The following is a 27,724-nucleotide window of genomic DNA, read 5'->3' on the forward strand; positions in this document are numbered from 1 at the left end:
ACTACAATCTATTAGTATTTTATTATTTAATTTACTTTAGTAGTTGCTGATCTTACAGTCTTGGAGCAACTATGACCACATATCATCCTCTGGCAGTCAAGGTTACAAAGAAGTCTAAAATTTTACTTTTTGAGTTAGCTACAGTAACAAATGAGCCATTGTACTTATATGAACTAAAGTGAAAGACAAAATATCACTTTCACCACTCTTATCGTCTTGGATGTCATCTGCTGTACTCTAAGGCCTCTGCCAGTGACTTCTGCCTCTGGGTCAGGTGTCGGGGTCTGTGGGGGTTTCTCTCCTCCTCTCTCTCTGTTTTTGCAACTTGATGTTTTTGTGTTTGTACTAGTGGTGTGATGGCGTCCCAGGGTTTTATTTGTGGTGCCAGCCAACAGAAAAAATAAAATGCTCAGACTTTTTCCCCTTCTAGCTTCCCAAGCCTTATCATGGTGATCTGTTTGTATCATTTTCTTTCAGTATTGCCTCTCATGTGCTGGATGAAGATGAGGAAAGGCTGGATGTCCTGGGTATGTTGAACTTGGTTGTTAGTACAGGCCCTAGGTGGTGTTAATGTTTGCTCTAATAAATGAAACTCCTCTCTACAATGAACAATAAAGTTGTATACACTGAAAAACAGAGCAGGCAGGATATTGGAGTATTTATTTGGAATATACAAGCAAATAGTAAGACCAGGTTACAACTGTGACAGAAGAACTTCAGGTGTTAGAAGTGAGATGTAAATATGTGATAATAAAACAACGCTAAACAGCTAACAAGACAGACTGATTATAATATTAAGTCTGAAATATACCTGTGGGTTTGGTGCTTAATATACTGCTGCTGGTAGTTGTTCAAACTGGGCACCAAAGTATAAAACCCACTGAAATACAACACAATATGCGACCGTTACTACGGAAATACAGAAAGCTCTCAGCTTGTTCACTTCTCTAACACTATCTTATCGAATGACAACGTGGTGCTTCTTCTTTAGGCTTTGCTTTTGTCTGAGGTGTCGTGCTCTGTGCTCTCCCCTCCACTGCCAAACCTCCGGTTCAGCTCTGATGTCAACACCAAGCAGCAGGATTTCTGCCAAAGAACAGAAGAAATGTTACAGGATAAAAACATTCCATGCCATGATTACATTGTGATATTCTTTCCTACCTTGCCATCCTTAGCTTGGTTGTGGGCCCTTGATAAGAGCTCCAGCAGGGCTAGCAGGAGCCCGATGCCCAGACCCAGTCCCAGGAGGAGGAACAGGCCCCGTAAGTCATAGGGTTGCAGGGCCTCGGAGATGTGGGCTCCACCAGTGCCAACACAGCTGCTGGCCCACCACTTCTCACGCAGGTATGTTAGCTCACCAGACTCACTGAGCTGGAGGATGGCAACAGTTAGATTCTTCACCAGCGGGGATCCTAGCAGGAAATAAACATGCGATTTGAGTGAAGAAAGAGGTTTCTGAATGTCTCACCCCATTACCATAAGTGTTTACCATTTTCCACAGTGGCACAACTCACCACCTTTACAGTTTAGTTTTTCTACTTATGACAGGAACTACTTTTTGGAGTGGCACAAATAATTTGGGTGGAATCTTATTGTGACACCTGATTGTTTTGTAAATAGTTATTTAAAAAATGCCATTGCCCAGTCTTTGTCTCTGCTGCAGGGGATAGGTGGTACAGCGGACTCGAGGTAATCAGGCGGATGAACTTTTTTCCCTTTTTTAGTGACGCCAGGGACGGGAGAGGAGCGTGGAGGCAGCTGGAAAGCTGATCACGGCAGAAACACTGGTGCCAAATCGAGCTGCATTGTACATGTGGATATATATGTATGTAAGTAAACGTGTCTCAACAGTTACCAGAGCACTGTGTCAGGTAACAATGCAATTATGGTATGAATTACAAAATCCTGTCCATTTAATGGCTGAAGGGAAAACTGATTTGTTAAACATGTTTGTGGTTTTCATAGTAAGAAATCTATCTTTTTCTTTCATTTTTGTGTGATTTTAGGGTAATACACTATGTCAAAATTAAAAAATACCTATAAAGTCAGTCAGTTTTTTAAGGTGAATTAATTTTAAAGGTATATCTATGACCGAGAGGGTTAAACTCTGTAAATGCTAATGGACTCAAGCATAGAAAAAGTGCTTGTATAAGTGCTTTCTAAGAATCCACACATTCACATTGATCTTACCTGAGGATATTTGGCCTGCAGACCTGAGCAGCCAGGAATCAAACCACCAACCTTCCGATTAGCAGATGACCTGATCTACCTCAGCCACCTCTTTGTCAATACTGATTTTATTCAATCAGATAAAATTGTCTCATTTTGTTTTTTGGGGGTTTTGTTTCAAAGTGAAAACAAAGTGAAACTTTCAAGCATACACACTGACAATAAAACCTGCCATAAATGTTGCCATAAGACAGATGCAAGTAGGTTGCTGTCCTATTTTTACTTGTGTGACTGAACCAGTAGCTCCGTCTGAACTAGGAGGTAGCTTTGTAACGCTAAGTGTGTCCAATGTTTTGTCAGTTCAGTCAATTTAATGTGAATCTGCTCTGCTAAGATTGTCTAAGGAGGGAAGTAGTGATATGAACTCTCTTGTTTGTAGTATTCCCAGAGTATTTTAATGTATTTCATAAAATATGAACTTTTGGTGTCCCTGTATTGATACAATATCACCAAGCCAAATATTGCACTATGCAATCTTACAGAGATTGTGATGATTTTATGGATAATTAAAGTCAGTCATATATCCACAAACACAAGCTGAAAGTCAGTGATGCTGCTCGGTTTGCAATCCTGAATATCACGGCACAAGCAGGATTCACTGCACTGTTAATTTTAGCTATGTTATATTGCTGCCTCTGTTTGGTGGTGTCGAGCCAAATGGACTTTAATGTTTGTTTGAACGAGCTGACGGTTCACTCGTTAAGCTGAAAGAAAGATGCCTTAATCACAGGAATCACACATGTGTCCACTGTACCATCTGGGAACTCTTCTTGTTTCGTAATAACACAAACACTAAATCCTCCTTCTCTTGTGCTGTTTTGTAGCAGTGTATACACCTGAGACTGTCACCTGTCTATCTGTCCTGCACTCTCTCTCTTTGTCTTTCTCTCTGATTGTGTAATAAAAGTATGAACATGTGTTTATAAGTTACACTTGTGTTTGAATCCTGCAGCTTATCACACATTTGATTTCCATGTGTGACAACTGCAAGTGTCCAGAGTGAGGACAGACTGAGGGACCCACTGCTGCACATCATCTGTGAGGCTTTGCACCCCTGATGATCCACCGGGACAAACTCAACAGTGTGTGAGGAAGAGGAGGAGGAAGAGCCAGCAGCAGCTGACAGATGGAGAGAATAGACAGACTGTTCCCTGTTTGTGAAGGACTGCTAGAAAAGTTTAAAATAACTAATTGTCTGTCCTGAATCAGTCTTATTAGGTAATGTTCAAATAATTTTATCATTCCAGTGTTTTCAGTGTGGGAGAAAGTACTCAGGGCCTTCAAGTTACACACTATGAAAGGCAGCAACAAGTGTAATATTCAGAAACCTAAAGTATGTATCAGCAGCAGAATGGACCTAAAATAAATGTTTGTTTCAGTTCTATGAAGCTTTGAGTATTTTGGATTAGTACTGCTGTGTTTGTTGCATCATAATCGTTTATATGCTTTATATATTCTCTGAGGTAAGTTGGTCTATAGTGTTACATCATATTCTATAAAGATGATATGATATATACTTTCGGTATACTTTCTGCCCAGTTTGACCCATTTAGCAGAAGTCAGCCTTTTTAAGGCTCTGATATCTATTCTGTATGACTTAAAGAAGCTATGACATGGTATGATTTTCTCACCCAATAAAGGAATATTCAATATATCAGTCTACTCTTCATTCTATCAGAAACAGTTATCACAGCTCGTACATTTTCTTTTTACACATATATGTAAGCATTGAGCCAAATTTAGTAATGCCATCTTAATAAAATAACAGCATTTGCCTATTATATTTAATATATCTATATACACACTGTCAAAGATGCTTGTCTTTGAGTGAAGATTTAAGGTGATAGGAAATATAAATAACTGCAACTTGAATCTTTACTGAAGCTCAGTATTTGACACAGAGTTCAAGTTCACTGCTGTAATAACTAATAATGGTTAATATAATAATAACTTTGATATTGGCCATATTACATTTACATTACCAAAGTAAGATGACTTTAGTCTCATGAACAACATTAGCTAATTGTTATTAACTAGCTAATCTTAAAATGACTGTTCAGTACAGAAATGAAGCCCAACAATCATGTTTTTACAGTCCTGTGGTCTCAGCCTCAGATACTTATCAAATCAAAGTGATGTGATAAACAAAATGAACTAACAGAAAAACTTTTCTCCTTCATTTCTGTCAAACGATGCTGTATGAAACGTTTCCAGCTGTTAGTATCATAGTTGCTAGGCAACCTGGGCAGCGAGACAGGAGCTAGACCGTCCCATTTCACAAAACTCACACTTCCGGCCTTAGCAGTCTTTGAGTGTGCGGCCCTTGTGGACCGTTAAGGCTGTGTACTTTAAGGCTTGCAGAACCTGAATTGGGATACAGCCAGTGTGTCAATGTGGCATGTTGTATAGAGCACTCTGAGTAATCTGGGAGACTAGAAAAGGGCTATATAAGAATCAGTTGATTCAGTGTCTGAACAGAGTTTCATCATGTTAGTTTTGCACTATTATGTTCCGGCACATGTTGTTATTACATGGCTTGATTAAGGTACACATTAAGCTGACATCTGGGGCCAGAGCTGAAACTGTTCTGGGCCAGCACAGGGCCAGCAGTGTGTCTGCAACTGGCCTTGTGCTGGCCCATGTGTGGGCCACCAAAGAAGAAAGCTAGAAAGCAGCATCCTGACAGATCCAAGCAACTCACCTAGAGGTGCTGCTATGGCGTAGGACCGCATAGAGATGACCTCTGGTGAACGGGTCAGTTTACAGTACCGAGCCACTGCCAAGTCCAAGGACACTGCTTCACCAATAAATGCAAAGTTTCCTTCCTGTGTGCGGCGTATACCTTCTTCTGCGTTGGACACATAGCTTTTTTTACGCTCCATGTGCTGGTAGATACGCCGGTACACAGGATTGTTGGAATTCTAGGAAAGTAAAGTAAAATATTTATCATGTTTATTGAACCTTTCCCATATGTTATGTAGCAGCAGTAATGACTATGAATGCTAACTAGGAGTAACTGATCATGCCTTAAAGAAGAGCATAGTAGATCCAGATTCAATTGTGCCGTAATTGATTACATCCTGGTTAGCCAGGTCTGCAAAGCTCTTAATGGAGATGTGTTTGCTGTTGGAGTTCAACGCAGACTTTAAGTTGCAGAGGTAGCAGGCAAGCAGCAATACAGAAAACAGCCACCAGATGGCACTGACTACACGTCCAGACAATGCCTTGGGGTGAGGACCGGCTCCTGAGAGGACAAAGAAAGTGGTCAAGCAGTCAGCAGGTGACAAACAATCAACCAAGAAACAGAGTTGCAGTTTCAACGGAAAATAATGTATTTATATTATTCAAACAGAGCCTACTCTTGATGTTCAGCTACTTGAAATATATATTTTCTACTGATATTTTTATGCTGTTTCACTCTGCACAATTCTCTCATATTTACAGCAGGGTTATTTTAAAAAGCATAGATTTTTCCTTTTGTCTTTACAGTAGTCAGTGTATATACACAGATTAGTCATTTGCACTCTTCACTATTCATTACATAGCCAATCAAATCATTACTGAGAGCAACATGAAGAGTGAGAAAAGAAGTGTTAAAGCTACTGTGAAGTTTTTACATGTCAAATAAACTTGAGGGGAAAAAAAGAGGGAATCCTAACTACTCCTGTTAGTTATTAGTAAGCAGTTTATTTAAAAACAGCTTTATTTTTCAATGCAAACTTTATTTGCAGTTTCTTATTAATAAAATACCCCCAGCTCATTGTGAAAATGAAAAGTAGATGCTGAATTGACTGATTTTTAGAGAGCACTTTTATACTCAACTTATGCATCCAAAGCACTTCAAACAACTTGCGTCATTCACTCATTCATACAAGCACATTTTTCTATCTAACCTGCCCAAGGACACTTTGGCATTCTGACTGGAGTAGCCAGGAATTAAACCACCAACCTTCTGATTAGCTGATGAAGTGGTCTACCTCCTGCACTACAGCCATCACACGTTTACACATAATACTAGCGAATTGTAACTTCTTTATTTTACTTGACATTCAGTTGTTGACTATATGCAGACATTGATACAAGTCTCAATATACTACATTGAATTGTTATGCATGTGGAACTTGTCATTTTCATTTTCCTTATTTGATCTCTTTCTATAGGTATTACAAAATGATCCGTGTACCGTAAAACATGTTACTACATATTTGTCTTAAGGCATGTAGAAAGTGGCAAGCAGCAGAAGAGTGCATTTCTGTGCTTTAATTTAGTGGACTGCTGCAATACCTTGCAGGGTGAGAGCTCCTGTAATGTACCAGAAGCTGTGCAGCAAAGTGAAACTGTGTTCTTCTGTGTCTGGCTCAGCCCATTCACTGGGACTGATCCTGCAGGATAAAACAAATGAAAGCTTTCATAACATAATTCAAGATTCAATTGTATATACAACATTCAACCTCAACAACAAAATCATTGAGATGAACAAAATAACATGGATGATCCTGTTACAATGCAACATTGCAATGTTCTGCTAGGATGTTCTGCTGGTATTCATGTAGATCACTTTTTTTTTTTTTTTTTTTACATATTTTACAGTTTGCTTTGCTGGTAACTGGATGTTTTTGGTTTTGTTCAATTCCTCATAGGGACAATAGTTGTCAAATTCAGGTTTGTAAAACAGGTACTTGTGAGTTGGCTATGTGGTAGCTCTCTTATAGGAGTGTAATCATCCATGCATATTTTTGCTTAACCAACCATCATCATGATAACAGCAACACCTGACAATGGTGGCCTTCCCCAGCACCCCCAAGCACTCTGCCATATTAAAAACTGCCCAGGAATGGCCTAAGACAGCAGTCCCCAACCTTTTTGCGCCATGGACCGGTTTATGCCCGACAATATTTTCACGGACCGGCCTTTAAGGTGTCGCGGATAAATACAACAAATTAAAACTAGTACCGGTACCGAAAAAAAAGAAGATTTATTCATAACACAAGTGAAAAGACCCAGGAAAACCGAGTTAACGATAAAAACGATAACAAAATAACGCTGAAAACCGATAAAAACCCTGAAAATCATACATTTCACACCTGAGCCTCAACTATTGCGGCCCGGTACCAAACGACTCACGGACCGGTACTTGTCTGAGGTCCGGGGGTTGGGGACCGCTGGCCTAAGAAACATGATAAAGAGTCCAGGGCATTGTCAAGCTTCTAAATTTGGGTTCGCAATCATAGTGGGATGTATCAAGAGAAGCCTGATCCACAAAGGATGCCCTTTTAACCCACCACAGGATCTAAAGCTAATGTGCCAATGCAGAGTCAGAAGGTATCTATGCCCAAAGAGCAACATGAGCAAGACCTACACATTATCAGGAAGGTAATGTTGTGGCTGATCCATGTTGCCTTTAATTATAAGTCAGTCTACATGTGTTTTGTGGACTTGGAGAAGGCATTCAACCGTGTCCCTCAGAGTGTCCTGTGAGAGGTGCTCCGAGATTATGGGGTGTTTGGCCCATTGCTACGGGCCATTCGATTCTTATACAACCGTTACAAGAGCCTGGTCCGCACAGCCGACAATAAGTTGGACTCGTTCCTAGTGGGTGATGGGCTCCGCCAGGGCTGCCTCTGTCACAGATTCTGTTCATAATCTTTATGGCCAAGTGGAGAAAAGCTTTCACTTGGGTGGTCTCAGAATCTCTGCTTTTCGTGGATGATGTGGTTCTGTTGTACCGGTCTGTTGTGGTGAAGAGGACGCTCAAACTCCCAGGCCTCTGATAGAGGACCCGAGCTTGAATTTTTTTTTTATATAGATAAAAAAATATATATATATAAAAAAAATAAAAAATTCCCCACTCCTTCAAGCTCCTCTACCAGAGGCCTGGGAGCTTAAGGGTCCTGCGCAGTATCTTAGCTGTTCCTAGGACTGCGCTCTTCTGGACAAAGATCTCAGCTGTTGTTCCCGGGATCTGCTGGAGCCACTCGCCTAGCTTGGGAGTCACTGCACCTAGTGCTCCGATTACCACTGGGACCACCATCACCTTCACCCTCCACATCTTCTCGAGCTCTTCTCTGAGCCCTTGGTATTTCTCCAGCTTCTCGTGTTCCTTCTTACTGATGTTGCTGTCATTCAGAACCGCTACATCGATCACTACGGCCGTCTTCTTCTGTTTGTCTACCACCACTATGCCCGGTTGGTTAGCCACCACCATTTTGTCCGTCTGTATCTGGAAGTCCCACAGGATCTTAGCTCGGTCATTCTCCATCACCCTTGGGGGCATCTCCCATTTTGACATCGGGACTTCCAGGTTATACTCGGCACAGATGTTCCTGTACACTATGCCCGCCACTTGATTATGGCGTTCCATGTATGCCTTGCCTGCTAGCATCTTGCACCCTGCTGTTATGTGCTGGATTGTCTCAGGGGCGTCTTGCCTGGTGTGATAGACCCCATCCTCTATGGATCTTGTGCTCAGAGCTTGTTCTTGTGCTGCCTTGATTAGTGCCTCTGTGCTGTCTTTCAGTCCAGCTTTGTCCAGCCACTGGTAGGATTTCTGGATATCAGCCACCTCCTCTATCTGCCGGTGGTACATACCATGCAGGGGCTTGTCCTTCCATGATGGTTCCTCGCCTTGCTCCTCTTTCTTGGGTTTCTGCTGCCTGAGGTATTCACTCAGCACTCGGTCAGTTGGGGCCATCTTCCCAATGTATTCGTGGATGTTTGTTGTCTCATCCTGGACTGTGGTGCTGACACTCACCAGTCCCCGACCTCCTTCCTTCCACTTAGCGTACAGCCTCAGGATGCTGGACTTGGGGTGAAACCCTCCATGCATGGTAAGGAGTTTTCTTGTCTTTATGTCAGTGGCGTTTATCTCCTCCTTTGGCCAGCCTATTACCCCAGCAGGGTACCTGATCAAGGGCAGGGCGTAGGTGTTGATAGCCCGGATCTTGTTCTTACCATTCAGCTGACTCCTCAGGACTTGCCTGACCCTCTGCAGATACTTGGTGGTTGCAGCTTTCCTAGCGGCCTCTTCAGTGGTTCCCATTCGCCTGCGGGAACCCCAGGTACTTGTAACTGTCCTCTATGTCTGCAATGTTGCCTCCTGATAGTTCGATCCCCTCAGTTCTGACGACCTTCCTTCTCTTTGTTACCATCCGACTACACTTCTCCAGTCCGAACAACATTCCGATGTCATTGCTGTATATCCTGGTGGTGTGGATCAGTGAATCGATGTCTCGTTCACTCTTGGCATACAGCTTGATGTCATCCATGTACAGGAGGTGGCTGACAACTGCTCCATTCCGTAGTCGGTATCCGTAGCCAGTCTTGTCAATGATCACACTGAGGGGGTTAAGGCCTATGCAGAACAGCAGTGGGGACAGAGCATCTCCTTGGTAGATCACACACTTGATGGTGACTTGTGCTATGGGTTTGGAGTTGGCCTCTAGTGTTGTATGCCACATCCCCATTGAGTTCCTGATGAAGGCTCTTAGGGTCCCATTGATCTTGTACAATTCTAGGCATTCCAGTATCCAGCTGTGGGGCATTGAGTCATAGGCCTTCTTGTAATCAATCCAGGCAGTGCACAGGTTGGTCAGTCTGGTCTTGCAGTCTCGGCTGATTGTTCTGTCTACCAGTAGCTGGTGTTTTGCGCCTCTGGTATTCTTGCCAATTCCTTTCTGTGTCCCGCTCATGTATTGACCCATGTGCCTGTTCATCTTAGCTGATATGATGCCTGACAGGAGCTTCCATGTAGTACTGAGGCAGGTTATTGGTCGGTAGTTGGAGGGGACCGGTCCCTTCTTGGGGTCCTTGGGGATCAGGACCGTCCGGCCTTCAGTTAGCCATTCCGGGTGTCTCTCGTTAACTAGCAGCTGGTTCATTTGTGCTGCCAGACGCTCGTGGAGTGCAGTCAGCTTCTTCAGCCAGTAGGCGTGAACCATGTCGGGCCCTGGTGCTGTCCAGTTCTTCATACTGGAGACCCTTTCTTGGATATCTGCCACTGTGATGGTTACTGGACCCTGTTCAGGGAGGTCGCTGTGGTCTGCCCTCAGATCCTCTAGCCACTGAGCATTGCCGTTATGGGTTGCGTCCTTCTCCCATATGCTCTTCCAGTATTGCTCCGTCTCCAGCCTTGGTGGTGCTGTTCTCTTATTGTTCCCTTGCCACTGAGAGTACACCTTTGCTGGTTCTGTGGAGAACAGCTGGTTTATTCTCCTGCCTTCTATCTCTCTGGTGTACCTCCTCAAGCGGCTGGCCAAGGCTGTGAGTCTACACTGGAGAAGTGTAGTCGGATGGTAACAAAGAGAGGGAAGGTAGTCAGAACTGAGGGGATTGAACTACCAGAAGGCAACATTGCAGACATAGAGGACAGTTACAAGTACCTGGGGATCCCGCAGGCGAATGGGAAGCATGAAGAGGCCGCTAGAAAAGCTGCAACCACCAAGTACCTGCAGAGGGTCAGGCAAGTCCTGAGGAGTCAGCTGAATGGTAAGAACAAGATCCGGGCCATCAACACGTACGCCCTGCCCGTGATCAGGTACCCTGCTGGGGTAATAGGCTGGCCAAAGGAGGAGATAAACGCCACTGACATAAAGACAAGAAAGCTCCTTACCATGCATGCATGGAGGGTTTCACCTCAAGTCCAGCACCCTGAGGCTGTACGCTAAGAGGAAGGAAGAGGGCCGGGGACTGGTGAGTGTCAGCACCACAGTCCAGGATGAGACAACGAACATCCAAGAATACATTGGGAAGATGGCCCCAACTGACCGAGTGCTCAGTGAATACCTCAGGCAGCAGAAACCCAAGAAAGAGGAGGGAGACGAGGAACCATCATGGAAGGACAGGCCCCTGCACGGTATGTACCACCGGCAGATAGAGGAGGTGGCTGATATCCAGAAATCCTACCAGTGGCTGGACAAAGCTGGACTGAAAGACAGCACAGAGGCACTAATCGTGGCAGCACAAGAACAAGCTCTGAGCACAAGATCCATAGAGGCTGGGGTCTATCACACCAGGCAAGACCCAAGGTGCAGGCTGTGTAAAGATGCCCCAGAGACAATCCAGCACATAACAGCAGGGTGCAAGATGCTAGCAGGCAGGGCATACATGGAACGCCATAACCAAGTGGCCGGCATAGTGTACAGGAACATCTGTGCCGAGTATAACCTGGAAGTCCCGAGGTCAAAATGGGAGATGCCCCAAGGGTGGTGGAGAATGACCGAGCTAAGATCCTGTGGGACTTCCAGATACAGACGGACAAAATGGTGGTGGCTAACCAACCGGACATAGTGGTGGTAGACAAACAGAAGAAGACGGCCGTAGTGATCAATGTAGCGGTTCCGAATGACAGCAATATCAGGAAGAAGGAACACGAGAAGCTGGAGAAATACCAAGGGCTTAGAGAAGAGCTCGAGAGGATTTGGAGGGTGAAGGTAACGGTGGTCCCCGTGGTAATCGGAGCACTAGGTGCGGTGACTCCCAAGCTAGGCGAGTGGCTCCAGCAGATCCTGGGAACAACATCGGAGATCTCTGTCCAGAAGAGCGCAGTCCTGGGAACAGCTAAGATACTGCGCAGGACCCTCAAGCTCCCAGGCCTCTGGTAGAGGACCCGAGCTTGAAGGATAAACCGCCCGCAGGGGCGTGCTGGGTGTTTTTGTTATACATATATACATATACATATACATATATATATATTTTTTATTTTATTTAATTTTATTTAATTCTATTTTTATTTATACACATATATGTATACATCCCTAGTGTTTTAGGGATGTTTTGTTGCACTGACCTGCCCACCAGGAATATGCAGAAACCTGTTAGCAGGAAGGCAATGATAATGCCAATCCACATGTCAGTGGAGAAGGGTGCCAGCAGGCTGAACGTGCTGTCTTCAGGGTCTGTTGCTTCGCGCAAAATGAAGCTGAGGCCAGTTTGAATGAAGGGGGTGGTCATGTCCACAAACCTCTCTCTGACGGCAGTGACAGTCAGCGGGGCCACAGCCAGGTCAGCCTCCTGAAGCAAGGTATAGCAACACATATGAAAAACCAGGGACACAATCAATGAAAAAAAGAAAAGAAAAGTTAAAACTCTGTACAATGTGAGTACAGATAGAAAGGAGTACAGATAGAAAGGAGTAACAATTTTAAATAATTTATGGTCAGCATTTGTTTTGTAAGTAGCACAAAACATCATAACAAATGTTGAAATATATATAACCCTATGCTCACTGCTACACAGATAGGGTAAGAGCTTATGCTATCAAAAATGTGTTTTTTGTTCATCAAATGGTCTGAAAATAACAGACGTTATTCATTACTATGCTATGCATGATTGGAATAAGTTTTAAGTAATTTGATTTATTTATGGGGTTTTTGTTGGATTTTATAACACCTGTGGTCCTCGTGGACAAAAATGACCCCAAAGTAGAAAAGTGTTGCAAAGGGCCATATTTTCACACCATACTGCTTTCAAACATCTTTGATCTTGGATCACTGATTTGTGGGGTCAAGCAATGGTCATAACAACCACCACAACAACAACAACAACAACAACAACAGGCAGCACAATGAGGAGACAGGTGCTCTATATTCAATTCAATTTTATTTATACAGCGCCAAATCACAACAACAGTCACATCAAGGTGCTTCATATTGTAAGGTAGACTCTACAATAATACATACACAGAAAGTATGCTCACAAGCCTCCATTGCACTAGAGATTTGTGAGCATACTTTTTTTTTTTTTTACCATGTTGTGCAAAGCAATGACCAGTAGAACAAAGCACATATTGTCCTCTAGTATAATGAGGAGGGAGAATCAATGTTCAGGAAGGTCCAGGGTTAGAAGATAAAGAAAATATTGTCAATATTTAGATCACATGCTACCCTTTCTCTGAAAAAGCACATCACCCACCTGCAGAAGTGGAAGAAGGCTATGAAGTGAAGGAAAATGATGAAGAATCTGAACTATGTTCAAGTAGGTTCTCAGGCATCCAGGACATGGTAGTCTGAGGAGCTTGGAAAGAAAGTGACTGGGCTTCTTGAAGTTTCTTGAATTTTCAGAATGTGAAACTGAAATAGAAGATGTGTCAGAGGACTACACATCTTCCATTTCAATTATGATGAAGACAAAGAATCAAACAAGAAAGAGGAATCAGCTGAGACAGAGGAATATTTGCAGAAATGTGAGGAAACATTGATCTGGTCTTCTATCCTTCCCAGTGACAGACGATGCATGACTCTCTCATGTGCCACAGAGAAAGACAATCTACCACGGTCCAAGCACATATGCCAGGTCCCATACTCCTTCAGTTGCTTTTCTGCTCGAGTACTGAAAGCATTATACACAGTGTATTCTGCTTGTATTATGCTTTTTAACGTTCACATGCCAATGGATTCAATTCAATTTTATTTATATAGCGCCAAATCACAACAAAAGTCGCCTCAAGGCGCTTCATAGAGACGGAGAAAAACCCAATAATCATATGACCCCCTATGAGCAAGCACTTTGGCGACAGTGGGAAGGAAAAACTCCCTTTTAACAGGAAGAAACCTCTGGCAGAACCAGGCTCAGGGAGGGGTGGGGCCATCTGCTGCGACCGGTTGGGGTGAGAGAAGGAAGACAGGATAAAGACATGCTGTGGAAAAGAGACTGAGGTTAATAACAGGTATGACTCAATGCATAGAGGTCTATTAACACATAGTGAGTGAGAAACGTGACTGGAAAGGAAAAACTCAATGCATCATGGGAATCCCCGGCAGCCTATGTCTATTGCAGCATAACTAAGGGAGGATCCAGGGTCACCTGGTCCAGCCCTAACTATATGCTTTAGCAAAAAGGAAAGTTTTAAGCCTAATCTTGAAAGTAGAGATAGTGTCTGTCTCCCGAATCCAAACTGGAAGCTGATTCCACAGAAGAGGGGCCTGAAAACTGAAGGCTCTCCCTCCCATTCTACTTTTAAATACTCTAGGAACAACAAGTAGGCCTGCAGTGCAAGAGCGAAGTACTCTAATAGGGTGATATGGTACTACAAGGTCATTAAGATAAGATGGGGCCTGATTATTTAAGACCTTGTATGTGAGGAGCAGGATTTTGAATTCAATTCTGGATTTAACAGGAAGCCAATGAAGGGAAGCCAAAACAGGAGAAATCTGCTCTCTCTTTCTACTCTTGCTGCAGCATTTTGGATTAGCTGATGGCTTTTCAGCAAGTTTTTAGGACATCCTGATAATAATGAATTACAGTAGTCCAGCCTTGAAGTAATAAATGCATGAACTAGTTTTTCAGCGTCACTCTGAGACAAGATATTTCTAACTTTAGAGATGTTGCACAAATGGAAGAAAGCAGTCTTACATATTTGTTTAATATGTGCATTGAAGGACATGTCCTGGTCAAAAATGACTCCAAGGTTCCTCACAGTGTTACTGGAGGCCAAGGTAATGCCATCCAGAGTAAGAGTCTGGTTAGATATCATATTTCTAGGCTTTTCAGGGCCGAGTACAATAACCTCGGTTTTATCTGAATTAAGAAGCAGAAAGTTAGCGGCCATCCAGGTCTTTATGTCTTTAAGACATTCCTGCAGTGTAACTAATTGATGTGTGTTATCTGGCTTCATGAACAGATAGAGCTGGGTGTCATCTGCATAGCAGTGAAAATTTATGCAATGTCTTCTAATGATGCTGCCTAGGGGAAGCATGTATAGTGTAAACAGAATTGGTCCTAGCACTGAACCCTGTGGAACTCCATAATTAACCTCAGTGTGTGAAGAGGACTCTCCATTTACATGTACAAATTGGAGTCTATTAGATAGATATGATACAAACCACTGCAGTGCAGTACCTGTAATACCTACAGCAATATATGACACACTATGTGAGTTACGGCCGGCAATGATCATCAATGTTCAAAAATTTTGGTCTGTTAGAAGCATGTTCTAATTGCTCTAATAGGATATTATGGTCAACAGTATCGAATGCTGCACTAAGGTCTACCAGGCCGATTATTAGAGATAGGTAGATCATATTTAAGATCGAAGAATTAATTAATGGCAGGACTTCTTTGAGCAGTTTTGTCGGAATGGGGTTTAAAAGACACGTTGATGGTTTGGAGGAAGTAATTATTGAAGTTAACTCAGAAAGATCAATTGGAGAAAAAGAGTCTAACTTAACATCAATGGTACTAAAAGTAGCTTGGTCTCTGGATGCATCAGAGACCAAGTTGGGGTTCAGTAACTTGCCAAAGGACACCTTGGTAAGAATTCCAGATTAGAGCACACAGAGATTGAACCAACAACCATCCAATTAGCAGATGACCTGCTCTACAGCCAACTCAATGACAAAAGAGGAGGGACAACGAGAGAGGAAGAAAAATGGATCGAATGCAGCTGTAGACATATGTGGGCATATTGATTCTTACTGCCGTGCATCTAGTAAAGTCGCTACGGCCAGTTTATGACATCCTGAGTCTGGTAGAGAAGTTTTAAAGGTGACACAAGATTAATCATAGAAGCGCAAAAAGGTTATAATTTCTTGATAAAGACACAATAGATGATCGTTGTTCATGACACAAACGTGCTCCCATTTGAGGTGTATGGAACAAGTGGATGTTTCTCCTGCTGTTGATGTAAGATCCTGGTACTGATGTGACTGTGTATGAGCAGCAAGTCCCCTTCAGAGGACTCTGTCCATTCCAACAGAACATCCCAAGTAAACCGGGGAACTATGAGATAAAAACATGGGAAGTATGTGATGCCAGGTCCAGCTGTACATGGAACATGTACGATGGCAAACAGTCTATCCTGCAGTCAGGACACGCGAGTTGTCCCTAACATTGCAGAAGGTTTCCAAAAGAAAACAATCACCAGTAACAACTTGTTTACTGTATATGACCCTTGGCCTGCAACTGCAGAAAAGAAAGCTGTCCATGATGGGACCAGTGCAGAGGAATAAACCTGAGCTTCCTCCTGCACTTGTGTCAAATATGGAGACGCCTTTGTCCTCATGAAAGTTTACCTTCACTCAGATCCATGCCCTGGTGTCCTACCATGCCAAAATATAGAAAAATGTCAGGTAATGAGTTGGAATAAAGATGAATAAAACCTTTAAACACAGAGATGGATGATATTTTATACTTATTGCTTTATAAACAGTCAAAGCAAGCGGGGTCATCTTTGAGCCCAGAGGACAACAGATGTGATGATTTGCTGCCATTAAAAAACTTGAATTAGTTTAAGAACCGCTTTCTAAATTAACTTTGACATATACCCGTCATATACCAATATATACGTATACGTCATATACCAATCACAATAACTGATGATTTAATTAATTTTTTTTACCCGAAAACAAAGAAAAAATTCATTTTTATGAGGTTTTTATCAGACTTAAATTTGAATTGGAATAAAAAAAATTGTGTCAAAATATTTGAATTAAGTTTTAATTAAAAGTGGGGGAAAATCCACTTCATATTAATTAAGTATCATTCAAACCAGATGGGGACATTTTTGACCTCTGTGGACCACAGGAGGTCAAAAATGGAGGTCACATGTGCTGCCATTTAAAAATTTTAAATGCTTCAAATGCTTCAAAAACTTTCTTACTGAAGTTCAACATACAGGACTCTGTAGTTAGACAAATAGTCAAAATTATCTAAACAATTAAATATTTTATTGTCTCGTTTTATTTTCGCTCAAAAACAGAGTGTACTTTATGTAAACAAGGTCTGGTGGCCCTAAAATGTATAATGTATGGTAAATTTTGTGTTGATGTATTGGTCTTAAGTAAAACTAAGGTGTAACACTGAATTGATTGACAACTTATATTTTATATTTTAAAAAACACTCAAATGAAGTGGGGACATTTATGACCCCTGAGGACCACAGGTGTATGGAAATCGGGAGGACATTATGAGGGATAAATTAAATTAATTTGACAATTTAAGAGTAATCTTGCCAATTAATGTAATTAATGTAAAATTGCAAAGAGCATTGTGGCTCGGATAATCTATAATGCATAATATTAGGAGGGCTCAGACATTGGTGGCATTAAATTTAAAGTGTACATTCATCAAAGCAAGGTCTGAGGTTGAACAGGAGGGTATCAAACTTAATTTAACAAGAGCAACGAAACACATTACACTAAAGACACATACTACAGTGTTCACATACTGTAACACACTGAGGTAGAGTTGTTTCAGTGCTCTATAACTCTATGACTCACCCCTCTGATGACTTCACCAATCATGCCATTCCAGTTGCCGCTGGAGTCCATGGCGCCATAGCGGTTGTCTTTGACCAGATGCAAGTTGTACTTGAAGCCTAGCTTCTTGGAGAGCTCTGAGATCAGATCAATGCAGTAGCCTTCTAGCTCAGAGCCCTTGCTCATGGCATATGGTTCATCCTGACAAAACACAAGGCAGCAAGCAAGGCATACTTTAAATTTAAAGGAAATCAACATGCTCTTACAACTTGAAGTTTGTGTAAAGTTCCATCTATCCATTCACTTCCGCTCATCCTTTTTCAGGGTCGCGGGGGGTGCTGGAGCCTATCCCAGCTGTCATAGGGCGAGAGGCGGGGTACACCCTGGACAGGTCGCCAGTCTGTCGCATAGTTTTAAGTTCTGAATCCTAAAATTGTAGTATGTAAATGACTGTTTAAAGGAAAAAGTGCTATGTGTAAGGCAGTCTCACTTTTTGCACCGAAATACTTGAGGAACTTTTCACTCTGAGTTTTTAACAGTCAGGTTCAAGAAGGTCAATCTGACATGTTCCACTCCTTTATGAACTTTGTGGAGTCAAGCACATCCTCAGTTTCCCTTAACTTCACCCTTAACCTTTTCTTTGACTTTAAGTATTTTATCACAATTGACGTGATGCCTACCGGTCTTTGTGCATTTAAAGTTTTTAAATAACTAGATTTAGGAACCAGAACTAAAAAAGCATCCATCCAAACAATAGATACATCCTGACAAGCTGACAAGCAATGACTCAGAGCTTTGGCCAGCCGCTTGAAGAGGTACACCAGGGAGATTGAAGGCAGGAGAATAAAGCAACTGTTCTCCATACAACCATCCAAGCGTCTGGGAGCACAAATGAACCAGCTGCTAGTCGATGGGAGACACCCGGAATAGCTAACACAAAGCCGGAAAGTTCTGATCCCCAAGGACCCCCAGAAGGGACCAGTCCCATCCAACTACTGGCCAATAACCTGCTGGAAGCTCCCGTCAGGCATCTGGTGGCTAAGATGAACAGGCACATGGCTCAATACATGAGCGGGGCACAGAAAGGAATTGGCAAGAATACCAGAGGAGCAAAAGACCAGCTACTGGTAGACCGAGCAGTCAGCCGAGACTGCAAGACCAGACTGACCAACCTGGTCTGTACCTGGATTGATTACAAGAAGGCATATGACTTGATGCCCCACACCTGGATCGTGGAATGCCCAGACAAGATCAACAGGACCCTAAGAGCCTTTATCAGGAACTAAATATGGATGTGGCAAACCACTCTAGAGGCCAACTTCAAGACCATAGCACAAGTCACCATCAAGTGCGGGATCTACCAAGGAGATGCCCTGTCCCCACTGCTGTTCTGCATAGGCCTTAACCCCCTCAGTCAGATCATTGACAAGACTGGCTACGGATACTGGCTACGGATACTGACTATGGAACGAAGCAATTGTCAGCCACCTCCTGTACATGGATGACATCAAGCTGTATGCCAAGAGTGAACGAGACATTGATCCATGTCACCAGGATATACAGCAATGACATAGGAATGCTGTTTAGACTGGAGAAATGTAGCTGGATGATATCAAAGAGAGGGAAGGTAGTCAGAACTGAGGTGATCGAACTACCAGAAGGTAACATTGTAGACATAGAAGACAGCTACAAGTACCTGGGGATTACACAGGCTAATGGGAACCATGATGAGGTTGGGCAAGTCATGAGGAGCCTGCTGAACAGTAAGAACAAGATCCGGGCTATCAACACCTGCACCTTGCCCTTGATCAGGTACCCTGCTGGGATAATAACCTGGCCAAAGGAGGAGATAGAAGCCACTGACATAAAGTCCAGGAAGCTCCTTACCATGCATGGAGAGTTTCACTCCAAGTCCAGCACCCTGAGGCTGTACGCCAAGCGGAATGAAGGATGCCGGGGACTGGTGAGTGTCAGCACCACAGTCCAGGATGAGACAATGAACATCCATGAATACATCTGGATGCGACCGCATGCTCAGTGAATACCTCAGACAGCAGAAACCCAAGATAGAGGAGGGAGACGAGGAACCATCATGGAAGGACAGGCCCCTGCACGGTACGTACCACCGGAAGATAGCGGAGGTGGCTGATATCCAGAAATCCTACCAGTGGCTGGACAAAGCTAGACTGAAGACAGCAAAGAGGCACTAATCATGGCAGCACAGGAACAAGCTTTGAGCACAAGATCCATAGAGGTTGGGGTCTATCACACTAGGCAAGACTCAAGGTGAAGGCTATGTAAAAATGTCCCCGAGACAATCCAGCACATAACAACAGGGTGCAAGATGCTAGCAGGCAGGCATAGGATACAGGAACATCTGTGCCGATTATGGCCTGTTTGTGGTAGACAAACACAAACAGAAGGTAGACAAACAGAAGAAGACAGCTGTAGTGATAGATGTAGCGGTTCCCAATGACATCAGGAAGAAGGAACATGAGAAAGGGCTCAGAGAAGAGTTGGAGAAGATGTGAAGGGTGAAGGTAACAGTGGTAGATGCTAGGTGCAATGACTCCCAAGCTAGGCGAGTGGCTTCAACAGATCTCAGGAACAACATCTGAGATCTCTGGCATTACCAGGTAATCAGGCATTACCTACTAACAGTACCACTCATTCGACTGCTTTCCCTGTTCAACTCAGCTTGTCTGGAAATACTCATTACATTCCCATTACATCATAGCGCACTCGGTGCTTGCTTGGAAGTTTAGGGGTTTTTTTTCGCTGTAAAAAGAAGTTTTCTTCCCACGCACAACGGACACTAATGTTTTTGTCACTTTTTATGGAATCAAAGGTCAGTACTTCCATGCTTTAAACGCTGCACGCTCATACTCTCTCCCGCACTTGATATATTATCCACTGTTGATCTGCAGACAGCTGTTGTCAAGAACGTCGCACTTGCTTACGTCACTGTCATGAGACATTCTCGCAAAAAAATCACGGATTTAGTAACGCAGCGTTCCTACGGGAAAGTAACGGTAATCTAATTACCGTTTTTGCAATAGTAATCCCTTACTTTACTCGTTACTTGAAAAAAGTAATCGGATTACAGTAACGCGTTACAAGTAACGCGTTACTGCCCATCTCTGATCTGGACTTAACAGTACTATCAAATTTCCGCCCAATCTCTAAATTGTCCTTTTTGTCAAAAGTTCTGGAGAAAATTGTCCCTCCGCAGCTCCAGACCTTTTTAGACCAACACGACATTGGTGAACCACCACCGTTTTGACACAGTAGATCACAGGATTCTTATCTCTTGACTGAAACAATGTGCTGGAATTACAGGGCTTGCTTTGGAATGGTTTAAATCCTACTTATCTAATCGTATTTTCTCTGTTAGATTCAGAGACACATAGCCTCCAAAGATGACCCTTTTTTGCGGGGTCCCCCAGGGCTCTATCCTTGGTCCAGGCCTTTTTTCAATTTATATGCTCCCGTTGGGATCTATTTTTAAAAAATATGGAATTTTGTTTCACTGTTATGCAGATGATTCTAAGATTTACCTTCCACTAAAATGAAAATCTGTGAATCCTCTGAAGGGACCATTTGATTGTCTAGAACAGGGGTGTCAAACTCCAGGCCTCGAGGGCCAGTGTCCTGCAGGTTTTAGATATTACCCTGGGTCAACACACCAGAAACAAATGATTATTTCATTACCAGGCCTCAGGAGAACTTCAAAACATGTTGAGGAGGTAATTTAGCAATTTAAATCAGCTGTGTTGGATCAAGGACACATCTAAAACCTGCAGGACACCGGCCCTTGAGGCCTGGAGTTCGACACCTGTGGTCTAGAAGATGTCAAGGCATGGATGGCTCTAAATTTTCTAAATCTAAATGAACAGAAAACTGAGGTCATTGTCTTTGGTCCTTCTGACCATTACGACCTTGGCCCCTTAGAAAATTATATAAAAAAAAACCTTTTGCAAGAAATTTACGAGTGATTTTTGGCAGCACTTGACAGATAAATAATGTAGTCAAAACCAGTTTCTTTCATCTTCGCCTAATTACAAAAGTTAAGCCCTTTCTCCGTTTCAGAGATTTTGAGAAAGCGATCCATGCCTATATCTCATCTCGCCTCGACTTCTGTAATAGTCTCTACTCTGGCGTCACCTCTTCATCAATTGGCCAACTGCAGCTAGTTCAAAACGCTGCAGCACGGTTTCTAACTAGCACACGCAAGCGAGATCATACATCTCCCATGCTTGCATCACTACACTGGCTGCCAGTCAGCTTTCCAATTGACTTTAAGATCTTAACACTTGTTTTTAAGTCATTGCATGGACTAGCCCCTACATATCTTGCTGCTCTCCTAACCTGGTATTCTCCCCCAAGATCCTTGAGGTCTGCAGACCAAATGCTTTTGGTTGTCCCTAGGTCCAGATTAAAACACAGAGGAAACCGGGCATTTGCTGTGACTGCCCCCAAACCTTGGAATATATTGCTTTTGCATATCAGACCCTCCCCAACACTGGATACTTTTAAAAGTCATCTAAAGACCCGTTTTTATTCTCTGGCTTTTGATTCATCATGAGTTTGTTACTATTATTCTTTTTTATGATTTTATTCTATTTTTTATGATTTTATTCTCTTTTTTATGATTTTATTCTCTTCTAAAACACTATTCTGTTTTTTTGTTATGTTTATTGCCTTGTCCATTTTATTGTACAGTACTTTGGTCAACACCTGTTGTTTTAGAAGTGCTATATAAATAAATTTGAACTTGAACTCTGTCCAGAAGAGCACAGCGCTAGGAATGGCTAAGATACTGCGCAGGACCCCCAAGCTCCCAGGCCTCTGGTAGAGGAGCTTGAAGGATAGATGGCAGGGGCGAGCGGGGAATTATATCCTCCATCTATTATATCACTCTCTTGTTGGGACCGTTGTCCCTCTTCCTGCACTTCTTGTTGGTGCTATTAACAGCAGCCTCCTGTGGCTGTGAGAGCTTGTAAAAGTTGTTGTTGGCAATACTGCTGATGGTGCAGCAGCAGCCCCAACAGCTAACATGTCGGTTAATTTGACACATTTTGCTGCATTTATTTTTAGTTTATTTTTATCTGTCTTAGCAGCTCCACAGCTTTTCTCCACTTCTTTCTCACTAAACTCTGTTCTACATGTTGTGTGAAGTACAGCAAAGGCAAGTGGAGTGCCTGGTTGTGTAGAGAGATTTGATTGGGCAATACAGTATCAGTAGTGAAAATTAATGAATGGGCTTATGTCAGTGCATGCAGCACTGGTGCACGGCCATCGGCCCAAAAGTGCATCAGCCCAATGGGCAAATGCCAGGTATGCCAGATTACCAGTCCAGCCCTGGCTAAAGAACATCCCAGAAACAACATCCAAGATCTCTGTCCAGAAAAGCGCAGTCCCAGGAACAGCAAAGCTACTGCGCAGGACCCTTGTTTGATGGATAAAGACTGCCTGCAAGGAATTGTTGAATTTTTTATTTTGTTTTAATTTTTTGAAAGGTGGCAGACACTGTGCTATGTTGTTTTTTGTTTGTTTGTGTTTGCTTAATAAAAAAAAATCTGTTTACTCATATTTTAATCAGATAGACTGTACAATACCTTATGTTAAGAGTGTATATATATATATATATATATATATATATATATATATATATATATATATATATTATATATATAATATATATATATATAATATATATATAATATATATATAATATATATATATATATATATATATATATATATAAGCTAACTTTGAAAATGTAAAGATAGACTTTAAAGCTTCCTTCGATATGAAAATGGTGAAGATGGCATATGGACTGTGTTTATTTGGTTTATTTTATACTTGACAGTGAAGTGTAAAGTGGGTCAGTAAGAATTATGGCGACTAGGACAGAAAACCCAACTTTGCCGATATAAAGGACAAGTGTTTATGTCTGTTTTTGAAACCAGAACACAATGTTTTAAACTATTAAAGAGACACTGTGCAACTAGTGATAATTAGCTTGCTTGTTCAAGTTCAACAAGGGTAAGATCAATTCCCAGTCTTCCAAAATAATGTATTACATGATTTAACTCATTCACTGCCAGCCATTGGCAGTGAATGAGTTAAACCCATTGACTCATTCACTGCAATTGACGGCTATAGACGTCAATGGCAGTGAATGAGTTAAGAGCTATTCTGAACATACAATGAAGTTGTATATAAGAGGCATAAATTCTTATATTGTTGACTTGACTTTGTATCACAGCTGGACTTTGGCATTCTAGTCAGGAACAAGAGACAAAGAAAGAATACCTTTATGGTTGTGATGAATAACTCCTTGGCATCTAGAACAGAAAAAAGAAAAAGAAAAACAGAATTGAACTTTTGGGAAAAAAGTAATTAAGCATCAGATCAAAATAATAGGATTCAGTCTGATTTGTGGTTTGGTTTCAAGTCTACAGGCTTATGGAAAGTATGGCTTCAAAAAGCCTAATGAAGCATATTGTTCTGCTGAGTTCCCTTCATGTGTTTTTTCTCTGAACCATAGCAAATAAATCAGCCAAACAGCCAGTGAAGGACAATGACAGTCTTGTTTTCGGTTGTTTTTTAGTAGAGCTGAGAAATTGGCTCCATGGTGAGGGGAGGTTGCGAGATACAATAGGTGGGGGGGACAAGGCTCATTTGATGGGATCAAAGTGAGGTCTTAAAGGATGTGTTTTCCTGTTCTAATCTAACCATCCCCTCCCACCACCACTGACCAACTCCTTTTCACCATGTAATCAGGGGATAAAACCCCCCAGCCAATCCCATCATTACTCATGACACTCACAGTTGTTTTCTTCTTGCTCTAACTGTGAGCAGTGGCATGCCAGGACTTAACATGCCCTGCCAAGGTCTGTCAGAGAAGAGAAAATGATGGGAGGGTAGGGGTCGGGGATGTGGGGCATGCAGAGGTGCTAGGGGTGCAAGTTTTTCATAATTGCGTACCACAACAAAAGCAGCTCTGTTTGGGTAATATAAAGCTGATGACACGATGCCAGTCTCCTCTAGTGATGATGGCAGGACCTACAATCTGCGGAGATGCTTGTCACTTCACTGCCTGCCTGCTGAGTCCTCCTCTCACACAGTAAATTGATCCATCACAGTGCTTTCTGGAGCACAGTAGGGCAGTAGCCCCTCCACTGGTGAGAAATAGGAGTCTGTCAGTGTGGACTGGACCCCTGTGTGAAGTTTGATAGGCCTCCAGCAGTCTAAATCTTGCCACAGAATTTTAGTTATAGCATACATTAAAGTTGTAATTTAATGCTAGTTAGAGTAAAATGCTAAGAGTCCAATCAGAAAATGTTTTACTTGAAGGCGTGGAGGTGTTTTCAATGCTTGTTTAAAATAAAACCTAATGGAGAAATGGATAATGGGGAACATCATGGTTAACAAAGTATCAAAAGTTGGCCCAGATCTTGATTTTTTTTTTTTTGAAATTGTAAATGTTTATACCCAGTATTCATTTGTGGGGTGGGGCTGCAATAATTAAGGGACAGTTGGATGGATTTAAAACTTTTATTCAATTCAGTTTTATTTATATAGTTGCCTCCAGGTACATTAAACGAATGAAAAACAATTGGAGACCTAAGACACAAACTCGTGCCGATTAATCAGCCCATCAGTACCTCACCATTATTTCAAGCTTGGCACAACAAAGACAATGTACTGACACTGATTATTAGCTCTGGAAGAAACTTCTTTTCACGCGACTCTAAGGGAAATATCTGTAAGTAATAGACCTCATCTTGTGTACCAGCTACTTTTTACAAAGCTGGGAAGAAAAATGTATAAATCTGACAAGAATGTGGTCAAGCACTTGAAAAAACCCCATGCACATGAAAATAACTTTGTAAGATTAGCAAACACAACTTGAGGAAGAGAGCAGAGATTGAGCAATAACAAGTGCCCATGTATAATTCCCTGATAGCTGAAGTGTTGTTTGTTCTTACTTAGAACATTTTGCCTCATCAGAAAACATCCCTACACATCAAACAAGGGTTTGTAAAAGATCACATTAGTCAGTTACTAGACCTTTAACCAGGAGACCTGGGTTTGTGTCCCATGTTAAACTGTCATTTTCAGACTTTGCTTTATTTTTGAGACTTTGTTTGGTGTGGTTCAGGTAACAAAACTTCTTTGTAAGAGTGAGGAAGAGATCATGGTTTCATGATCATAGGTAACATTATTAAAAACCTGCTTAGAAATCTAATGCAACTCATGAACTAATGGCAATTTCCTTGATTGCACATCTCTCAGATGTAGCATTATTCTTACCTGCAGTAAAGAACCATGCAGTCAGGACTGCCACACAAACGAATAAAGCCATGCAGAGTTTCATGTTTCCGTCCTGTAAATGACACAGACTACTTTAAACTTCTGTGAAAACATGACCATGTTTATGACGAGCGATGTCTTTGATTTAACATTGAAATTATCTGCAGACACAACACTTTTAAACAGGTTTTTTTGCAGTTGTTTTTACTTGGCACATGAAGGAAAAAAAACCTTACCTCTTTCCTTACCTCTGCTCTGTCAGGCACAGTATGCAGAAACAGATTGTGGACACAGGGCGAGTCCAAGAAAATGAGTAAGAAATTAAAAATATCTTGTGAGCAGGCCACTGAAAAGACTTAGTGCGGCTGAAAGTAGTGGAGGGTTTATATGGGAAACAGAGAGGGAGGAGATAAGGGCTCACAGGGAGATAAACCCACAACTGCTGGGCCAAAAAAACTACAAAGTCTTGAGAGGTATGCAATTTCCTAGAGCTGGGTGTGTTTTTCTGAGGCAGAATCACTTTATGTCTTAGATTTTCAGACTTTTAAACAGTTACCATGTGTTTTTGCACGGTTACACAACAGGATCTTTAACAACAAAGGAGGGCGGGGTATGGGTCAAGGGTTTTGGGAGCTTAACAGTGTGGTGGTGCAGTAAGCTTTACATATGGATGGACTGGAATGTCCCAGTGGCTCAGAGGAAGGGGGATTTTGTTTTGGAGCACATCACATTTTCTCTCACTCCTGACCAACCATGAGGGATTCGTCATCATAAATTCAATCTCTCCTGCAAAACAGCAACAGAGGTGACTGTGAAGCTATGTCCTTTGTTTAATTTGCTAGGACAAATGTTTTATTAATCTTCAGCAGTTTGTTAAAACTATCCAAACACCCACTCCCTACCACGTTTCTTTGTCTCAAAAATTTCTACGTATAAGCTGCAAACCAAACTGATTTATTTGTACAAAACAGGCAGTGATTTCATCTTGAAAGGAAAGACTTCATTCATTCTGTGAGACAAAAAACATTCTCTCAGGCCTTAAGTGCTAGACAGGGCCTGGAGGTTTCAGTTGAGAGGCCAAAACTTGCCAAATTGTCGAGATAAATACAGCTTTAAGAGGGACTCAGTAGATCTCTTGGAATCCTAATGAAGCTGTCTTTTGTATTTGTGTGCTGGCTGGAGCAGAGTCTGCAGCGCTAAAATGAGCATGTCGAGCTACACAAAGTCTTACAGAGCTGAGAAAGAGGCCTAGCAGTGTCTGACAGCTCGCCAGAGGTGGCTGTCAGCTTTGGAAATCACAGTCCTGACAATGGACAAACCTTTGACTGACATGCCAGTGTCCTGAGAAACCATGAAAACAGTGCATGGATTCTCAGCTCTGGAAAATGGTAAGCAGAGTTGGTGTTTTGTAGGGTCTTAACTCTAATATTGTAGGGTCTTAACCTTACTACAGAAAGCACGACCTTTTCCTAACTCACTGGCTAGGAACTTGTGACGAAAAAAGTTGTTTGAGTGTGAAAATGCTAGTCTCAAGGAAACAGGCACAAATCCAAATTTAGGAAGTGTTCCAAACAGAAACTTTATGATTGTGTGCAAATGTATATTTTAGCTACAAGTAAAATAACCCGAGTTAAACAACAACTCGATTCCAAAACCAGTCCAAAAGCACAGTATTGTCTCTTTTTAATATCTGATCTCTTAACAAGTTTGTCTCTCTTGTGAAGCTTCAAGGAACATTTTGTCTTCCTGCAGGGGGTCTAGTTCTTTTTTTCCCCTCCAAAGGTTGAAAGGGGTGATGGCTGGTAAACACAGACCCAAGCAGAGTCCATAATTAGAGAAGCCAGCACACTGCCAAAACCAAGGCCAAGGGCTTTTACATGTCACCTTGTGCAAGGCTGAATTAACCCAGCTAATGACTTTGTCAAAAAACTAAGACGGCTGCAGACAAGATTAAGTACAAATTAAATAAATGAGCTGTGAAA

The 27,724-nt window shown here is 42.1% G+C and overlaps 1 protein-coding gene across 3 annotated transcripts; it reads right to left on the bottom strand.

Annotated features, from left to right (window-relative positions):
* Positions 1-648: 648 nt before the first annotated feature.
* On the bottom strand, positions 649-26,242 carry LOC146645582 (glutamate receptor U1). 3 transcript variants are annotated; one of them, XM_085393618.1, is made up of 10 exons: positions 25,979-26,242; positions 25,743-25,815; positions 23,739-23,770; positions 17,442-17,621; positions 12,188-12,237; positions 6,514-6,611; positions 5,256-5,473; positions 4,931-5,150; positions 1,162-1,412; positions 649-1,086 (listed from the first exon to the last, which is right to left on the bottom strand). In XM_085393618.1, the coding sequence occupies exons 2-10, from the start codon at positions 25,804-25,806 to the stop codon at positions 988-990; spliced, it is 1,212 nt and encodes a 403-aa protein (XP_085249744.1). In that variant the 5' UTR covers positions 25,807-25,815; positions 25,979-26,242; the 3' UTR covers positions 649-987. The 3 variants fall into 3 exon arrangements, with proteins under 3 accessions (XP_085249744.1, XP_085249743.1, XP_085249742.1); XM_085393617.1 differs by having other exon boundaries at positions 12,014-12,237; positions 25,991-26,241; XM_085393616.1 differs by having other exon boundaries at positions 12,014-12,237; positions 25,979-26,240.
* Between the last annotated feature and the right edge of the window lie 1,482 nt (positions 26,243-27,724).

This window comes from Rhamphochromis longiceps, linkage group LG20, assembly GCF_057381845.1.
Source record: "Rhamphochromis longiceps isolate RC_006_pf linkage group LG20, R_longiceps_female_GT1.1, whole genome shotgun sequence".
Lineage (NCBI taxonomy): Eukaryota > Metazoa > Chordata > Actinopteri > Cichliformes > Cichlidae > Rhamphochromis > Rhamphochromis longiceps.